The sequence below is a fragment of the Panthera uncia genome, chromosome C2 (assembly GCF_023721935.1).
Source record: "Panthera uncia isolate 11264 chromosome C2, Puncia_PCG_1.0, whole genome shotgun sequence".
Lineage (NCBI taxonomy): Eukaryota > Metazoa > Chordata > Mammalia > Carnivora > Felidae > Panthera > Panthera uncia.
In genome coordinates this window covers 93870955-93890004 of record NC_064810.1, presented here as the reverse complement: position 1 = coordinate 93890004, position 19050 = coordinate 93870955, and the positions used below count along the sequence as shown (strand labels likewise).

Below are 19050 nucleotides of genomic sequence, written 5' to 3'. Positions count from 1 at the left end.
AAAGTGCCTCTGCCTCAGAATATCTCCCTCTGCTTGAAGGTGATGGTCTTGCCCCTCAAAAAGGCAGAAATTCCAGATTCTCTAGACCCTTGATCTAGGCTGGGCTGTATCCATGACCTTCCAGCAGGCCTGGATTCCTAGAGAAGACAACAAATCATGCTGGGAAGTAGATGTTGGGCAGTCAGCTAGGCTCACACACTGGCAACTGCCTCGCTTTTCCCATAAGACTCCCAGCAATCCAGTTTATATTGTCACCTCAGTGAAATGACAAGTTACCATGGATATGGACCTCCAGAGTTGGCTACGTACAGTCTAGATTTTAAATTTTTTTTTTTAACATTTATTTGGGTTTTTTTGTTTGTTTGTTTTTGAGAGACAGAGCATGAATGGGGTGGGAGGACAGAGAGCGGCAGACAGAATCCAAAGCAGGCTCCAGGCTCTGAACTGACAGCACAGAGCCCAATGTGGGGCTTGAACTCACGGACCATGAGATCATGACCTGAGCCGAAGTCGGATGCTTAACCACTGAGCCACCCAGGTGCCCCACGTACAGTCTACATTTTAAGTGTTAGATTTGCAAATGCCAGAATCATTCATGCGGCCTTCAGAAGGCCACTTTTAGGGAAGCATATTTCCTGAAGAGAAGACAAATTAGTACTTCACAAGTTTGCCTATGGCCGAGCCTTGGCATGAAATTCCGATGTATGGAATATGTGTTCTCATGTGTTACTGTACATGCTTGTAGGGATCTGGGGAATTCTCTTACCGAGGGCAGTAAACGTCTCACTTTGCAAAGCACAGTTGTTGATGAGTAAGGACTTCAGGGCTGGTAAAAATCGGAGCCGGCTGAGTAGGTTTTCAGAAGAGCCGCCCATCTTTTTGTTGGCAGATAAATCCAACTCTTGAAGACTCGAGAGTAAAGGGATTACCTGGGCTGTTAAAATGTCAGCAGTGACGTGTTTTAGGCACCATCTCACAAAGAGTCCTCTGGGTGTTTGGGTCCCGCAATCTCCCTCCTTGACACACCCCTGCACACACGCACACCAGCCACACTTCCCAATGTACAGCTTGGGCTTTTCTGCTTCCAAGCCTCTCTTCAGGCTAGAAGTTAAGATCAAAGATTATGGAGACAAAACTGGTTCTAATGCTGCCTCTGCTGCTAAAGAATTGTATGACTTCAGAGAAGTCACTTAACTTCCCTGAATCTCAGTTATCTCAATAATGAGAAGAATAACAGTACTTCACAGGGTCATTGGAAAGATAAAACAACTGAGTATATTTAAAGTACTTGGTACACGGCCTGGCACACATTAACAGCTCAATTAATGTTCAGTGTCATCATTCTTTTCTCAGAATAAAGTAATAAGTACGAGGAAGGCAATGAAAGCAAGCAGTCAGGATGGAGGTCTGTTGGTGACAGCACTGGCTTGGGATCCTGAGGGCCCTGCTGTGCCAGGAGTTACTCCTGCTTCACTATCTTTCTGCTACTTTTCGTGCTTGCAAACCTTTGGCCTCGCTCTTTCCAGTGTGGGAGATACAGCATCCTGGCATCTCTGTGGGGCTGGCTCACCCCTGAGAGCCTTCCAGGGACACCTTGGTCACATAACCCCTTGGTCACTATCACGCCACCCTATTTATTTTTGCTTCTGTGAGGTCTGTATGTAGGGCCTGCTTCATCCCCAGAGTGTGCATCAAAGTCTAGAACACTGGAGGCACACACACATTTGTGGGAGGAGGGACGGAGGACAGGAGAAAGGCAGAAGAGAGAAGGCAGGCACGTGCAATCCCAACAGATGTAACTGTTTCTTCCTCTTCCAACCCCCACAGCACTCTGCTCTTCACCATGTAGTTGGTTTATTCCTGTTCCTGCCAGACTGAAGCTCCCTGACTGTGAATTTGCCTTTGCCCTTGGCACAGTGCTCCATACAGCTAGATGATTGGCTAAATGATCTGTAATTCCATTTCTTTGGAGCTGTCTAGAACGATCAGAAAGAAGAATGGGGAATTACTTAATACCATAAGATATACACGGGATGTATGTTCATTTCCATCTTTTCAAAATTAGACAGTTTGCTACAGTCATTAAATAATCATTAGCTTTCCAAGGCCATCCACCCGTGTTGGTGGCTGCAAATGTAGTAAGAGAGGCTAATCCATCCCTTGTGCTATGCTAGTGATAACAATGGAGGTGCTCTAGCACCGTACCCTTCCTCTGAGTAACAAGATGAGTAACAACGTTACTCAGTTGTACCGAGGGAACTTCATTCTTTGGGATCTGGTGCATTCATAACCCAGGAGTGTCTCCTCCAAGCATGACACTCAGAAGTAAAGGGGGTGGTGATATTCCATAAGGCTCCACTTGGAGCCTAGAAACAGATTGTTACTTTAAAATCTTTAATGAAAGGCTTGGACGCTTCTGTTTTTCAAATTGAGGCATAAGAGTCTAAAATGTAATTTAGCAGGTCTCAGGATGCCTGGGAGTTTCAGTTGCTTAAGCGTCCAACTTTGGCTCAGGTCATGATCCTGCAGTTCACGAGTCTGAGCCCTGTGTCAGGCTCTGTGCTGATAGCTCGGAGCCTGGAGCCTGCTTTGGATTCTGTGTCTCCCTCTCTCTCTGTTCCTCCCCTGCTCACACTCTGTCTCTCTCTCTCTCTCAAAAATAAATAAACATTAAAAAAATAAAAATAAAAAAAAATGTAATTCAACAGGTCTAAAATATAGACATCAGACCTAAGAACCTATTTTAACTCGTTTCCTTCCCCAATCGTACTAAAAACAACTAAAAAATTGTTTCTAGTCTTGTTTTTCATGGATTCATTCTTTTAATCAGTCATAGTCAACAAGCATTTGTGGGGTACCAACTGTGGGCCCAAGCAAAGGGGAGGTTCTGAAGGTGTTCCCAACACAGGAGGGGCCCCTGACCTGGAGAGGGAGCGAGGACAAAGGCCCCAGGGACAGAGGTCAGCACGCACAAATGATAGGGGTAGAGTCAAGGAGGGGAAGGGTAGAGAATGAGGTCACAATGATAGAGGAGGAACTGGGAGACCATTTGGGCTCTCAGTAACCTAGGCCCGAGAGGACGGTGGCCTGAACCAGGGTAGTAGAAGTCTAGGTGGTGAACTGTGGTCTGATTCTGGAGGTATTTTCAAGGCTTACTGTGGTCACAGATGGACTAAAAACCTTAATGGCAAGGCTGCACTTGCGCTGTTTGTTATAAGAAACTGCATTTATACATTATGTGGGGTAATTACAGGATTGTGTCTATGGTGGAAAGTGGGTGTGTGCCCTAAAGTTGTAACGTACACCCATTATGCACCACCCCGCTGACTTGTGTAACTTTGTCTGTATCTAAGGGCTTGGCTTCACTTGTTAGTCAGAAAGCCTCAAGGCCCTTTGTTCAGCTTTCTCTCCACATCCCTGTTTGAAATAAACTTTGTGACTCACAGACTCATTTCTAAACAGCAACACATATTCAAAATTTTCTCCTTCAAGTGCCACATCCATCATTTACAAACGTGTTTAGGAGGAATTTAGATGTGCTAATACTTACTGGGCACTTAATACATGCCAAATACTAGATTGGGGGCATCCACAGAACTTTTTAGGATGTGATGCTTTCAGTAACTCCATAAACTGTAAGTTTAAGGGGACGCCTCGAATTTACCAAGTTTCCAAACATACACTGAGGTTCCAAAAGTCCTTCCTTGGCTCTACAGTTCACACTTACTCAGCGACATCACGTCATCTACCGTCAGCGAGCACTGGTGAAGATCCAGGACTTCTAGATGCTCCAACATGGCCAACTGAGCTGACGCGTCTTCAAAACCTCCACCCAGCTCCTTGTTGCAGGAAAGGTCTAATTTCCTCAGTTCACACAAGTACCTAAAAGCAGCATCTACAAAGAAAGTCAAAAGTCCCATTTTGACAAATTACTAGGTGGAAGGCAGGTGCGTAGAGGGAGACGGAGAAAATACACTGGACTGAGAAAAGCCAAGGCGAAGGAATAACTTTAGACTTCCTACCACCTGGCCGTCTTTGGACCTGACCGTGGCTTCTAACACATACCATCCGTGATCTGCAATGCGTGCCAATGGCTCTGGTCAAACCCTGCAACTAATGGCTCTCCTCCTCCTACACTGGAGCATTGGCATTTCGGAGAATTCTAGACTTAGGCAAACTGCCAGTGAGAAGGATATTACAGGCTCTGTAAGTTGAAGGGAAAAACACAATTTCATTTCATGGTCTCCCTTACTGTGGATACTCTATATAGGGGAATAAATTTTAACTATGGATGCCACTGATGCAGTTCTTTTTATCAGTACCAACTCCTTCCTACTACTAAGCATAAAATAATGCTGACATTTTTCAAAAGTAAGAGAAAAATGGAGAGCTTTAGTAGCACATAACTTTTATTTTGCCCCATGTCTATCTCAAACCCAAAATACCCTGGCCTTTTCAGAGGCAGTCATTTTAAAAGGTTGTTTTTGTAATCGTGCAAGTATATGCTTGTCGTAAAAGACTTAGAAAGTAATAAAACAAGGAAGATTTAAATTACCTATCATCTTATTCCCCAGCCTAACCACTGTGCATATTTTGTTGAATGTCCTAACAGCAATTATAAAGTAAAATTGCACATGTATATAAAAACCTCACCCAATATTCTGACACTCTTTTGCGATAGTCCACATGAATGTAACTTCAGTACTTTCAGATTTGAGGTACTTTTTAATCCTTGAGCAATACTGTGTAGACTGCCACCGATGTTTCTGTTAATGGAAAGATCAAGTACTTCAAGATTTTGCATCATGGGTAGCAACTGACCTAGAGGGAAGAGAAACAAACAAGAGCAGCTCAGTAAAAATGCGGGGTGTGACTGTTGGGGAAAAAGGGGAGGGCAGCTTCATGTGACCTGGGGGTACAGTGCGCCACTGTTCCAATTCAGGGTAAGAGAAAGCACAGCCAACTTTGACCCCCAGGCTGTCTGATCGTGGGCATCTTCACACTTATTTTCTGGGAAGGACTCATCCAAATCCCACCTACCCACAAACGCCCCATCTTCTGATGTGAGGTCGCAATCTACAAGCTCAAGCGTTTGTATCTTGCTCCCTTCTTGGAACTTCTGGAGGATCAGAGGCAAGTTTCCTCCCACTTTACTGTTCCAGGACAAGTTCAGCTCTTCCAGCTCAGGTATTGCCTCCAGTGCTTCTCCTGTTACCAAAGAACCCAAAGACTGGATTGATTGCTAGTCCACAAAGCAGGGGATCCGTGTCAAAATCAGTACAACCATTGTTTATGGACTAGTATTAGCCAGGCGAGGGACTGGTTAGGTGCCAGGTGCTGAGGAACAGAGTGAAGAAAATGACCCACCTCCAGCCCACTCCCAGCAGTGGGTGCTTCTGTATGTACAGGCACAGCAATTCTAGTCCCTCCAAAGTTCAGAACCATGCCTATGTATAAAAATTGTAAGCAAAACAAAACAAAGCAAAACACCCCAAGGGTACCTGGGTGACTCAGTCAATTAAGCATCTGACTTCAGCTCAGGTCATAATCTCACAGTTCGTGAGTTCAAGCCCTGCGTCGGGCTCTGTGCTGACAGCTCAGAGCCTACAGCCTACTTTAGATTCTGTGTCTCCCTCTCTCTCTGCCCCTCCCCAGCTTGTGCACGCTCTCTCTCAAAAATAAATAAATATTAAAAAATTAAAAAGAACCCCACCTATCATTGAGTTGTTTTTGTGGTGATAAATATTTATACTATTCCAACTACTTTCATCCACCCTGTCTGGGGTCATCATTGCTGGGAAGCTGGGCCAGAGGAAGAGGTGAGGCAAAACAGGGCACTGGCCACCACAGGGGTGAAGCTCACCCTGACATCACGAGTAGCACACACAACTGAAACTGAGCACTGCAGAGAACTAGTAACAAAGCATAAGGCATCAGCCGCTCATAACAGCCATGCAGCCCTGGCGGGTGGAGGAGGATGCAGTGAGAATGGGGTGGAACTTGACATTTCTGAAACCCTTTCACATAGGAAAGCATCCGAGGGCCAGAATGGAGGCTGGGAGAGAGAATAGGGAAGAGCAAGGAAATTCTCTTTAGGAATGACTTCCACGGCCTTGGGTAGAACAGAGGCACATACATGAAAATGCACTTTCTCAGCATACAGAGTCAGTCTCGACACCAAACAATTAAGAGTGCTGGAAAGTCCCTTGTGTCCGAAGCCTCTCCTCCACTGTCCACTACTGGGCTTGGACTTCTACCATTGGTTATTCACTGTATGGAGTGCAGGAGCCTCATGTTAAAATGCATGTTCTCCCAGCACAGGAATCATTTTGTGTGTCATTGCCAGTCAGCTGGGGTGGCTTTTCTAGGGTGGCATCGCCCTGAAGCATTCCCCAGGATCAGGGAGAGAGAGAGAGACAGAGAGACAGAGCGAGCACATGACTGATTAACCATGTCTGCAGTGCACATGGTACTGGAGAGCCACCCATCTATCATCCTGCACTAAGCAACTGTAACCAGTGTAGCAATGATGGAACGCCTCCTGATTTACGGTCTCTCATCAGTCAACCATCTATTCTCCAGGTACCCCATCTGCCATCAAGGCTAAGGAAGACCCCTTCTGATGGGAGAAGATGCAAAAGCCCTTCCAGAGAGGAGTCTGGGAAAGGGAGCAAGGCATAAAACATCACAGCAACAAAGATGCAGACTCTCTCTTGAACCTGGCAAGTTCGGAGTGAGTCCCAGGGCAGAAATTCCATTCCCTGGCTTCTTAAGGCTGGAAGATCATAACAAAGATTAGACTCATCATAGAAAATAAAGAAACAACATTTTCTTTTTGTGCCTGAGTGGCAGTGAGTTGAATTTGCAACTCTGCTACACAATAACCAGCTGCTAAATTGATTACTTAAAATCACTGAAAGTTAGTTTTGGATGAGGGAAGAGCAAAAGGAGGGACTATCCATTACTGAGCACATGCTGGGCATGTAGTAAATGCTTTAAAGAAATTAGTTAATCCTCACAATAGTTTTCTGAGGTGGATATGAACCCCATTTCAGAGATAAGAAAGCTGAGGCTCAGGAAGTTTAAATCATTTGTCCATGGTCTCAAAGCTAGTTAGAAGTGGGGGGTAGGATTTGCACTAGGACCTGGCCTGCTCTCAGATGGATGGTGTTTCTCCTCGACTACAGGAAGGGTAGGCCAGGGGCATCAACTGACCTCGATCTTCCACAGAGGGCAGAGAGAAGACATTTGACATGAACTGTGTTGTCTCTACAGAAATCTTTGCAGAGATGTAAATGATCAAAATATGTCATTGAAATAAGAAACTCCAGACCAAGAGAATTTTTAAAAATGTTAATGGCAGCTGAAACCAGCAAGCATTTTAGTAAAGGGTTGGGTAACATGAGAAATTGTATCCTACATTCTATGTTATTCTATGTTCACTAATTAACTAACTTGAGGTTCTAGTTCTATTTAAACCATTGCTTTTAGTTTTAAAATCTTGTTTTGGTCAATTTTTTTAAATGGGAGTGGAAAAATAGAAGAGGTTGTTTTCGAATTGGAAGATAACTTATTATCTACCTCAATTTTACAGGTGAGTAACAGTGAGTAAGCAAATTTGACAATTATCTCCATTTAAATTCCTTGAGAGCAGATACCTGACCAACCTTTCTCCTTTCTCTATCCTGGGGCTTAGCACAATGCTAGGTGCAGGCTACTTAGCTTTTCAGAAGTTATACAAGTGCCCAGCATGGCATTTCATCGTCCTTGTGCTCTCATCCATGAGCCCTGGAGGGGCTGTGACCCAGATAGTTTGCCCTTGATGCTTCAGAGCTGCTAGCAGTGAGGCATTCATCATACCCAGTGCTCGAACATCATCAGTGGTAAGTCTGCAACTTCCCAGCCTCAGGATTTTTAACTTGCTGACGAGATGCATTTGCTGGGTGACTGAATGGAGGGTTCCACCTATAAGATCATTCCAGGAAATATCCAGTTTTTCCAAGTCTGGGAGAAGAGGCAGCAAAGCAACTGGAAGGGAACAAGAGAAAAGACAGATTTGCACATGCAATGTGTAACTGGTAGTACATGGGACCCAGTGCCTATTGCACTGTAAGAGAAGAGGGAGGGGTGGACATGTTGACTTTCAGCAAAGCACGGCTCCCTCAGCCATGCAATCGAGACAGACTGCATTTCCTAGGGCATTTTCTATTTCTGCCAAAAATGCAGTGGTATCTTAAGATTTCATAGAACTCCTTTATTGTAGTAGAAACGGTAGTTCTACTGTTACTAGCATTGTCACTGTAATATGTACACTAGTCCTTTCCATTTTTGCAGAGCACCCTGACGTCCCTCACCCCTTCATCCTAGTGGATCCTCAGGCTGAAAGCAGAGGACTGCACTGTTGGCCAGGGTTGCTGAGATTGAGGGTACTAGTTACCCTTTCTTTGTGATCATCATTGCCTGGGTATCACAACCTTCTGAAACTCCCATTATATTTAAATGGACCGACTTGTGGAGATTTTAGATAAGCGCAAAGCCTGACCAGAATCTTCTCTGAGTATCTGCCATCACTCATTAAAAGTGAAGTTACTGCCTGTGAAAAACATTCTCAAAGGCCATCTTTATCTCCCAGAGCGACAAGACCCGAGAGTGGAGACTGGAGACTGGAGACGCCAGCCGCCAGCTGAGAGGAAGTAAAGCATCTTTGCTTGTTTGTTTTTAAATATGTCTTGAAGGTTAAGGGGCAGCCATCAGAAGCAGCAAGCTGAGGTCTTACAGCTACAGGCACAGCAACTCCAGACCTTCCAGAACTCTGAGGCCATGCTTAGGAGTGAAATTTGTTTTTGCCTTTTGTTTGTTACTAGGTTTCAAAGCAGTTGAGCCCTTTCAACTTGTTCACCAGAATTCTTATGCTTTATATAAAGTGTAAGTCTATTGAACACATTAAGAAGGAAAAACAATTAAAAGCAGGATTGCTGGGGCCCGCGCTCAGAGATTTCAAGTCAGCGGGTTTGTGCTGAACTCAATTGCCTGTGTTTGCACCAGTTCTGCTAGTGACTCTGACACACAGCCATCTGGAAACACAGGTGCAGTCAGGGTTCTCTCTTAAGAGAGCTGTCCAAAGGAGAACCTGGGTAGCTCAGTTGGTTGAGCGGCCGAATTCAGCTCAGGTCATGATCTTGCGATTCGTGGGCTCAAGCCCTGTGTCAAACTCTGTACTGACAGCTTGAGTCTGCTTTGGATTTTGTGTCTCCCTCTCTCTCTACCCCTCCCCCACTCAGTCTCTCTCTCTCTCTCTCTCTCTCTCTCTCAAAAATAAACTTAAAAAAAAAAAAAATTTAAAGAGAGTTGTCCAAAATATAATGGCATGCGTTTTAATTAAAATAGTCAAGGACCCCTCACTCAAAATTCAGCTGTTTTGACACCTCTGTGTTGGTGGACACATCTAATTTGATAAAAGACTTGACTCAAGGCATCTGGGAGAAAGAGAAAAGATAAGGTGGCAGTGGTTGTGTGTGTGTGTGTGGGGGGGGTCTTCACGACCGGACTCCTGCTTACGTGTGACACATGATGGTTACACTCTCATTCCACAGATGACAGAACACAACACCCTTTTACATGCCCAGCGGGGCTTGGCTCTACGGATGAGCCACACGAGTTTAGATCGTACGCAAAACAAATGTTTTTCAGGGAAGAAGAAGCAATCAGTAGGGAAGTAAAATTACTCAGGAAAAACAGACAAATGAACCTTCCTCCTAAACTTGGCTCAAATCTTTGTAGCTTGAGGAAAGATTAATTTGTCTTTTGTTGTTGTCTTTTGTTGTTGTTTTAAATAGTGGTGCCGCTGCTCTTCCTGAGTTGGGTGGGGCCACCCTGCAGACCTCGGGTGGTCAGGTGAGTGATGGGTGTGTTTTGCCTGCTCATCTCCCCTCAAAGGCCCTGGGTCCCTCTGTGCCAAGTCAGCTGCATACAGACCCACTTCCCTCACGTCCGCGGTCGTTAATCCGCAGTTATTCAGATCCAGACACTTGTTGACAGCCTTTCTGCCCAGCTTCTGCAGGAACTGCTCGTTTTTCTCCATCCTGGATCCCAACTCCATTTCTGAAGTGAGAGGCTTAGCTACATTATCAGGAGAAAGAAGAACTTGCTGTTAATGCAGATAGTGTTAAAGATGCACGGCGACCGCAATAAGACAAGTAAACAGACTAACAACAACCCTGAGCTGGTCCTTGGAGAAACCTCAACCCAGAAGAGGAAGCATTTACCAGGGGACAGAACTTAACTGCTGTCCTGCCTCCGGGTGCTGGACAGTGATCACTCCCATGACCCTTTTCTTACAAAGGAGCCTGAGGAACTCGGTGGCTATTCTTTCCTGGCCTAACCTAGGTTTCTCCTCTCGTAGACAGTGTTGTTCTCCCTGGACCGAGTAGTAAACTTGTTAGCACAGGGTTGAAGCCGAGCACGGCTGAGAGACGCACAGATGTGCGTGGTGGGGAACACAGGTAATTTGACCAAACAAATTGCCAAATTTGCCAAAGGCAAAGCGTTGCAATCACTGCCAATGGGCTTCAGCTGGCTACAGGGAGCGAATCAAACACTTGCTGCTCATTTCGTAGACCATTCCATTGACAGATGCAGAGACAGTGGTGCCTGGGAGACCTTTTCTCAACTCCTGCCACAGGACACTTTCAGGAAGACTCATTTGTCCTTCTTGTCACTAAAGACTACTTACATGGCACCCTCACCAAGTTCCTCTGTACTAACACAGTACTAACCTGATAACACTAAAATAATAAAAGCCTTACTTTTTCATTTTTTTTAATGTTTATTTCTGAGAGAGACCGTGAAGGGGGGGAGGGGCAGAGACAGAGGGAGACAGAGTCCGAGGCAGGCTCCAGGCTCTGAGCTGTCAGCACAGAGCCCGACACGGGGCTCAGGCCTACGAACCATGAGATCATGACCTGAGCCGAAGTCAGACGCTCAACCGACTGAGTCACCCGGACGCCCCTAAAAGCTTTCCATTTATTGAACACCTATTATGTACGAGTGCCGCACCTACCCCATGTGCCAGCGTTTGAGACACGTATAAAATACATCATCCTTTTGGAAGAAAAAATGAATATGCAAAAAAGGGTCACTGACAGTGACTTTTTAGAGGTTTTATAAATGAAAATGTACAATTTAAAACATATTAAAAAAGTTTACTGGAATCCAATACAAAAGTGTAAGTTCTAAATGTGCAGTAATATTCTACTAACCCTGACAAAGTATAAAAACCACATAGCTAAAAAGAAATACTATATTGGTACCAGTGAAAATTAATGGTAGGACTTCAGTAGTAATCAATTTAGATTTAAATATTAGGAGAGTAATAAGAACGCTACCTCTCCACAGTGTGTCTGGCAGCTTGCTATTTTTTCTATTATAATTTATTGTCAAATTGGCTAACATACAGTGTGTAAAGTGTGCTCTTGGTTTTTGGGGTAGATTCCTGTGGTTCATTGCTTACATACAACACCCAGTGCTCATCCCAACAGGTGCCCTCCTCAATGCCAATCACCCCTCTTCCCTTCTCCTCCTCCCACCCCCCCATCAACCCTCAGTTTGTTCTCTGTGTTTAAGAGTCTCTTATGGTTTGCCTCCCTCCCTCTCTGTTTGTAACTATTTTTTCCTCTTCCCTTCCCCCATGGCCTTCTGTTAAGTTTCTCAAGATCTACATGAGTGAAAATATATGATATCTGTCCTTCTCTGACTGACTTACTTCACTCAGCATAATACCATCCAGTTCCATCCACCTTGCTGCAAATGGCAGGATTTCATTCTTTCTCATTGCCAAGTAATATTCTATTGTATATATAAACCACATCTTCTTTATCCATTCATCAGTTGGTGGACATTTGAGCTCTTTCCATAATTTGGCTATTGTTGAAAGCGCTGCTATAAACATTGGGGTACATGTTTCCCTATGAATCAGCACTCCTGTATCCCTTGGGTAAATTCCTAGTAGTGTTATTGCTGGGTCATAGGATACTTCCATTTTTAATATTTTGAGGAACCTCCACACTGTTTTCCAGAGTGGCTGCACCAGTTTGCATTCCCACCAACAGTGCAAGAGGGTTCCTGTTTCTCCACATCCTTGCCAACATCTGTTGTTGCCTAAGTTGTTAATTTTAGCCACTCTGACCGGTGTGAGGTGATATCTCAGTGTGGCTTTGATTTGTATTTCCCTGATGATGAGTGATGTTGAGAATCTTTTCATGTGTCTGTTAGCCATCTGGATGTCTTCTTTGGAAAAGTGTCTATTCTTGTCTTCTGCCCATTTCTTCACTTGGATTATTTTTTAGGTGTTGAGTTTGGTAAGTTCTTTATAGATTTTAGATACTAGTCCTTTATCTCATATGTCATTTGCAAATATCTTTTCCCATTCCGTCGGTTGTCTTTTAGTTTTGTGATTGTTTCCTTTGCAGAGCAGAAGCTTTTTATCTTGATGAGGTCCCAAAAGTTTATTTTTGCTTTTAATTCCCTTGCCTTTGGAGATGTGTTAAGAAATTGCTGTGGCTGAGGTCAAAGAAGTTGTTGCCTGCTTTCTCCTCTAGGGTTTTGATGGTTTCCTGTCTCACATTTAGGTCTTTTATCCATTTTGAGGGTTTTTTTTTGTGTGTGTATGGTGAAATAAAGTGGGCTTCTTCATTCTTCTGCATGTTGCTGTCCAGTTCTCCCAGTTTGCTAAAGAGACTGTATTTTTTCCATTGGATACTCTTTCCTGCTTTGTCAAAATTAGTTGGCCATACATTTGTAGGTCCAATTCTGGGCTCTCTATTCTATTCCATTCTGGGTCTATATGTCTGTTTTTGTGCCAATACCATACTGTCTTGATGATTACAGCTTTGTAATAGAGGCTAAAGTCTGGGATTGTGATGTCTCCTGCTTTGGTTTTCTTCTTCAATATTACTTTGGCTATTTGGGGTCTTTTGTGGTTTTCATACAAATTTTAGGATTGTTTGTTCTAGCTTTGAGAAGAATGTCAGGGCAATTTTGATTGGGATTGCATTGAATGTGTAGATTGCTATTTTTAAGCAAACGCCTATAGGGTGTGGTCTGTGTAGGGATGGTTGATGTTGCCACATTCTCCCAGTAGGAGGCAGCACCATCCACAATTTTATCTCTTTACACAGGCCTTCCATTTCTATCAGGGTGCACTGCATACAATGTATTTTATTTTGGGTATGGTTGCCAGATTTAGGAAAACAAAAACAGCCTGTCCAATTAAATTTAGACTTCAAGTAAACAAGGAATCATGGCTTAGTAAAAGTATGCCCCAAATATTGCATGTATTTTATGTGGCAACCCGAATTTTGAGTAGAGCAGAAGCGAGTTAGGGATGGGGGGATGGGGAGGGACTAACTCTTGCATGCAGTGAGTCCAGGATATTTTGTTAAGCTTAATTCAAAGAGTCTCAATCACACTGTTTCATAGATTTAGAACCTGAGACACAGAGAGACTGTAAGTAGCAGAGTCAGAATGTGAACCTAGAACAGACTGCTCCAGAACCCATTATGTGTGTGTATGTGTTTAAATTTTTGGGTTAGGGGGTATCTCGGTGGCTCAGACAGTTAAGCGTGTGACTTCTGCTCAGGTCATGATCTCATAGTTCGTGGGTTAGAGCCCCGTGTCTGGCTCTGTGCTGACAGTTCAGAGCCTGGAGCCTGCTTCAGATTCTGTGTCTCCCTCTCTCTCTACTCCTCCCTGGCTCATGTTCTCTCTCACCCTCACTCTCAAAAATAAATGAACATTAAAAATTTTTAATATGTAAATAAATTTTTGTGTTAAAATATTTCTCTGCATGATACCTTATGCTTTCTCTTTTGTTTTTAAGCCTTTATCCCCATAGGATCGACCTACGATCATGCTCAAGTTCCAGCCTTCCCAAATCTTTTTCTTCTCAAGCCACTGTTCTGTCAATCATTTCCTTTACTGTCAAATGTTTGGAAAAGGTGGTTTGTACTTGCTGGTCTCACTTCACCACATTTATCAATCAACCTCTATGTTCTGGTGACCACATTCACCTATTCAAACAAATTGTTTCTCAAAGGTCACCCGCAGAGAGATTCAGGACTCTCTTCTCAGACCACATCCTGCTTGGGTATTCTGTAACGGTTCATCTGATGGGCAAGTCTAAGACCGCAGAAGTGGAAGACTTGGTTCAAATTGTGGGTCCTGCAGGTGAGCAAGTAATTTGGCTTCTCTGAGCTTTGGGTGATTCATCTGTAAAACAGAAACTCTAATTTCTGCCTTGTTCATTTCTCAGGAGCATGGTGACTTACATTTCCTAGGGCTTCCCAGGGAGATGGGACTCTGCAGGGCCTTTTACATGAGAGGTATGTTATAAATATTTGTTGAATGAACAAATAATTGAATGAATGAATGAATGAAATTAGTACTAATTTATGAGATCCATGGACATGAACTTACAAACCATATATTTCTTTTTTTTTAATACATAAAACCCTTTCTTCAAAGGATAGCTTATGTCACAGCTCAAGATATAAGGCAGTTGAGTCAGAGCTGCTACCAGTTGGCTGGGTTGTGGTGACTGGTGCCCTATGGAGAGCACAAAGTTGTGACACGTGAACAGTTCTATGGAGTGATTCGGGACCTTTTCCTGACTGCTTTACCGCTGAGACAAGCCCCTGCTTCTCCATGTGATTCTGTGAGCTAAGCAGTATCTTCACATTAAGTTCTTTTCCAACTTATATCTGCCAGGGTTGGTTTCTTGGTCATAAACAACCACGAATCCCAGTGGTTTCATAAAACATAATGATGTTTGTATGTTTGTAACGTGGGCGTTGCTGTGCAGGGAACCAAGATAACAAGTTCCTGTTTTCTATGAGCTACGTGTCCAATGGAAAAGGCAGGGGCACCTGGATGACTCACTTGGTTAAGTGTCTGACTTTTGGTTTCAGCTCAGGTCATGATTGCACAGTTCGTGGGTTTAAGTCCCACATTGGGCTTGGTGCTGACAGCGTGGAACCTGCTTGGGATTCTCTCTCTCTCTCTCTCTCTCTCTCTCTCTCTCTCTCTCTGCATCTCCCCTGCTTGCTTGCTCTCTCTCTCTAAATAAATAAACATTAAAAAAAAAAAAAAAACAGGCCGACAGGAAATCCATGCTCACAATACAGAGGAGAAGTGCAATGGTGGGGGCAGGCAGAGGGTACATGAGCACACGATAGTGACAGGAAGCACCTCAGCTCCCATGGGCAGGTCATGGCAATCTTTCAAGAGAAAGGGGTGTGTGAATGCACCTTAAGAGTGAGTGAGAGTCAGTCAGGTGGGTGGACATGAGGGAAGGATAAATGGGGGGAGGGGTGCAGGAGGATGGTGACACAAGGGAAGGTCTTTGTAGGCACAGGGAACCCCTTTGCAAGAATGTGGCCAGCTCAGGAAACTGCAAGTAAATCTGAATGTCAGGAGTAGAGGGTGAACATGAGGTTGGGGGGAAGGCAGGGGTCATGAAGAGAGATCCATCTGATCACAAACACCTTGAAGACCATGTTTGGGATTGTGGACACTCTCTTCAAGGCAAGAAAGACTCAGTGAAGGATTTTAAGCAGCTGAAAGATATCATATCTGTGATTTAGGAAGAGGACCCAGTGGCACTATGGAGTACAGGTTGGCAAGAGAGCAAGAATAGAAGCAGAGAAACCAGTTAGGAAGCTGTTTCAGTGGTCTAGGCAAAAAAACAAAAAACAATGAAAGCCAGAACAGCAATGGAGAGGAGGAACCAGATCCAAGAGTCATTTTGGGGGCAGAATTAACATAACTCCAGGTACCACTGAATTTGGGGAGACATGGAAATGGACAAGCCATGCATGGCTTGAGTGGCCAGTGTTGGTCAGTGGGGAAAACCAGCTGCCTGGCCTTGCACTATTAATTTAATCATGGTTATAGGTATTCATTAACTATGTTCCTAAAACTTCAACTCATACTTTAGAACAAATATCAACAATTTTCTGATAGAGGTTGTCTTTCTTTTTAAGTAGACTTTAACTTCCTATTTCTAAAAAATATTTAAAATGTACTTAATCTACTTTCAAATAAAATTATATATATATATATATATTTTTTTTTTTTTTGAGAGAGAGAGAGAGAGAGAGAGAGAGAGAGAGAGAGAAGCATGAGCAGGTTAGAGGGGCAGAGAGAGAGAGAAAGAGAATCTTAAGCAGGCTCCATGGTCAGTGGGGAGCCCAACACGGGACTTGATACCACAACCCTGGGATCATGACCTGGGCCAAAATCTAAAGTTGGATGCTCAACCAACCGAGTTAGCCAAAATGATATTATTTTTGGTATTTGTTGCAAATAATCTGACAGAAATGAGGGTAGGTATAAATGAAACAAGATTGGCCATGGGTTGATAATTGTTAGAGGGAAGTGATCATGGGGGGTCCTTATACTATTCTCTCTACTTTTGGGTATGTTTGCATTAAAAGATTAAAATGCTTAAAAATACATTTAATCTAATAGATTATACATATATATATTATACATATATATGTATTAATTTTTTTAATGTTTGTTTATTTCTGAGACAGAGCATGAGTGGGGGAGGGGCAGAGAGAGAGGGAGACACAGAATCAGAAGCAGGCTCCAGGTTCTGAGCTGTCAGCACAGAGCCCAACAAGGGGCTCGAACTCACAAACCGTGAGATCATGACCTGAGCCAAAGTCAGTCGCTCAACTGACTGAGCCACCCAGGCGCCCCTCTAATAGACAATATATCAATGGCATTGTACATGACACATAGCTTTAAGGAAAGATTGGGCAATATTTATTTTCATAACCTTTGAATTTGTAATCTCTGTTCTAAGAATTTGTACTAAAAAACAAAGCTGAAATACAATGACGTATGGAAGAGGCAAGAGGGAAAGACAAAAATATTCACTGACAGGCACAGGATGGAATATCATGCAGCTGTTAAAATTAGGCATATAAACATCATGTAGCAACGTGGGGATTGAACAGTATAAAAATATGTTTCAGAAGTAGGACCACAGCTCCGTGTAAGCTCAAGAGGGATTTGCAAGCTATTATTATAACTGCAAAAGATGCCCATTCTGGCCCGCAGCTACTTCCTCGGTGACTGTCCTATTACTTTTGTCCTCTCTCCTCTCATCCTGCTTCAGCACCCCTGACCTTGGGCTCGCTCTCAAGTACTCCAGGCTCAGTCCCACCCTGGACCTTCACATTTATAGCTGCCTTTGCCTGGGAAGCTATTCCCACAGGCATCTACGTGACTGGCTTTATTCATTCACTCTACTTGGCTTACTTTATTCAGATCTCTGCTCAGGTGCCACCAAATCAGAGACTCCTTCCCTGCAACCCCATCTAAAGTAGTACCCCATCCATCATTCTTAGTCTCCTTAGCCTGCTTTTGTTTCTTTGTATCATTTATCACGCTGAAATTATGTCTGCATCTGGTTCCTTGTGTACATAAGGTCCTGTGTTATGTGGCTGCATTTCTAACACAATAATGGCTGACATACAGTAGGTACTCGATCAATGTTTATTGACTGGCTGGTTGACCATAAATGCATGTATATGAACAAAATACTGTATCAAAATGAAAGGAAACAAGGTATTTTCTCTATACCTTCCTGTAATGTTACATGTAATTTAAATGCTAATAATTTAAAAGTAAAATTCTTGAAGTATTTAAAGTATTTAAGTAACATAGTAAATGCTTAGAATAGAGACTCGTATTAGGTTTAGTTTAACCCATATGATGTCTTTAGGGGAAAACATTATTCTAAAAAATAGAGAAATAACAGCAGTCAGTTTACCAGTATCTAAGATGTTTTCTGTTTTCTGTGCATCATCGCTGGGTTGGAAATCAGCAGCTTCAAGGTCATTGCTCTTTTTTCTGCTTTCAGCTTTGGTGGGCCTGAGTTTTGAGCTCCTGAAGAATTTGTTGACAAACGAAGTCCGGGGTTTGGTTTCTCCATCTGAGGAATTTTTCTTCCTTCTTTGACTCATGGTCAAGTTGAAAGTGGTCTTTCTCAATAAGACATCTTCCTGTTGTTTTCAGTTTCTGGAATTACTGAGAAGCAAAAGACTCTGTCGAGACCATGTGAAATCAGAATTTCCTTACATGAGCTTTTATTTCCCCCCTTTCTTTGTTTTTATTACTGGTAATGTTTAATGTAAAAATAAGAATGATGTAACCCAGGATCCGGGAACCAACAGATGGTGGCAGATACAAATCTAAAGCAAACTTGAGTTTTTAACTTTGCCCTACTTTATTGTGTGAAATACAGGTCGTTAAACACCACTTTGGCAAATGCATCAAATGTGTTAATACATTTGAAATTTCAGCAATTATAGTTACCTTCTGAGGGACAGTAGTAAAAGAGGATTTAGTATGTCTCTAAACTGGCCCTTTGCAAAACTATCACCCAGGGGGGGTTGCCTTCGGTAAGCCCAGCCTCCTCTCAGCAGCCTCCTCTGATGCTGCTTCTCCTGGCTTCTTCCCTTCCCCCCCCCCCCCCCCCCCCACAGCCCTGCACCACCACCCCCATTAGAGACACACTGGCAGTAAAAACTTCACTCACTCCATAAACAGAACCTACTCTGGGTCAGATACTGTTCTAGATGCGAGATTCAATGATGAACAAGGTACAGCTCACATCTTTGATGGAAGCTTAACCTAGTGGGAAGATAAGCCTGTAAGCCAAAGAGTCCACTGGGGTAAGAGCCATCAGGGAAGACAGACCTAAGTAAGTAGGCAGGGAAGGCTCAGTTGGGCTATGCTTGCCTTGCAGAACAGACTTTGAACAGGGAGTGACATTGCCTGGATTTTGAAGAATGGGAAGTTAAACAAGAGAGAGAAAAGGGTCCCAAGTAGAAAAATCAGGCTCAAAAGTTTCAGGCATGAAGGCCTGCAAAAGCCTCTGGTTGGCTCCACCAGTGAATTCTGGTTCACCTGGAACAAAAGATGTGGGGAATGGAGGTGAGGAGTGTGAGTTAAGGCTAAAGATTCATAAGGGGTGATCTA

At 43.5% G+C, this 19050-nt stretch overlaps 1 protein-coding gene across 1 annotated transcript in view; it reads right to left on the bottom strand.

The window, feature by feature from the left end:
• Positions 1-18121, bottom strand: part of LRRC31 (leucine rich repeat containing 31) — a 28197-nt gene extending 10076 nt beyond the window's left edge. Inside the window, exons 1-7 of the mRNA XM_049629636.1 lie at positions 17840-18121; positions 9976-10119; positions 7861-8028; positions 5041-5208; positions 4654-4821; positions 3728-3895; positions 767-934 (exon numbers count right to left, since the gene is read on the bottom strand). Of these exons, the coding sequence (XP_049485593.1) occupies positions 767-934; positions 3728-3895; positions 4654-4821; positions 5041-5208; positions 7861-8028; positions 9976-10119; positions 17840-18032 (1177 nt within the window). The 5' untranslated portion in view covers positions 18033-18121. The remainder of the gene's footprint in view (positions 1-766; positions 935-3727; positions 3896-4653; positions 4822-5040; positions 5209-7860; positions 8029-9975; positions 10120-17839) is intronic.
• Positions 18122-19050: the final 929 nt, after the last annotated feature.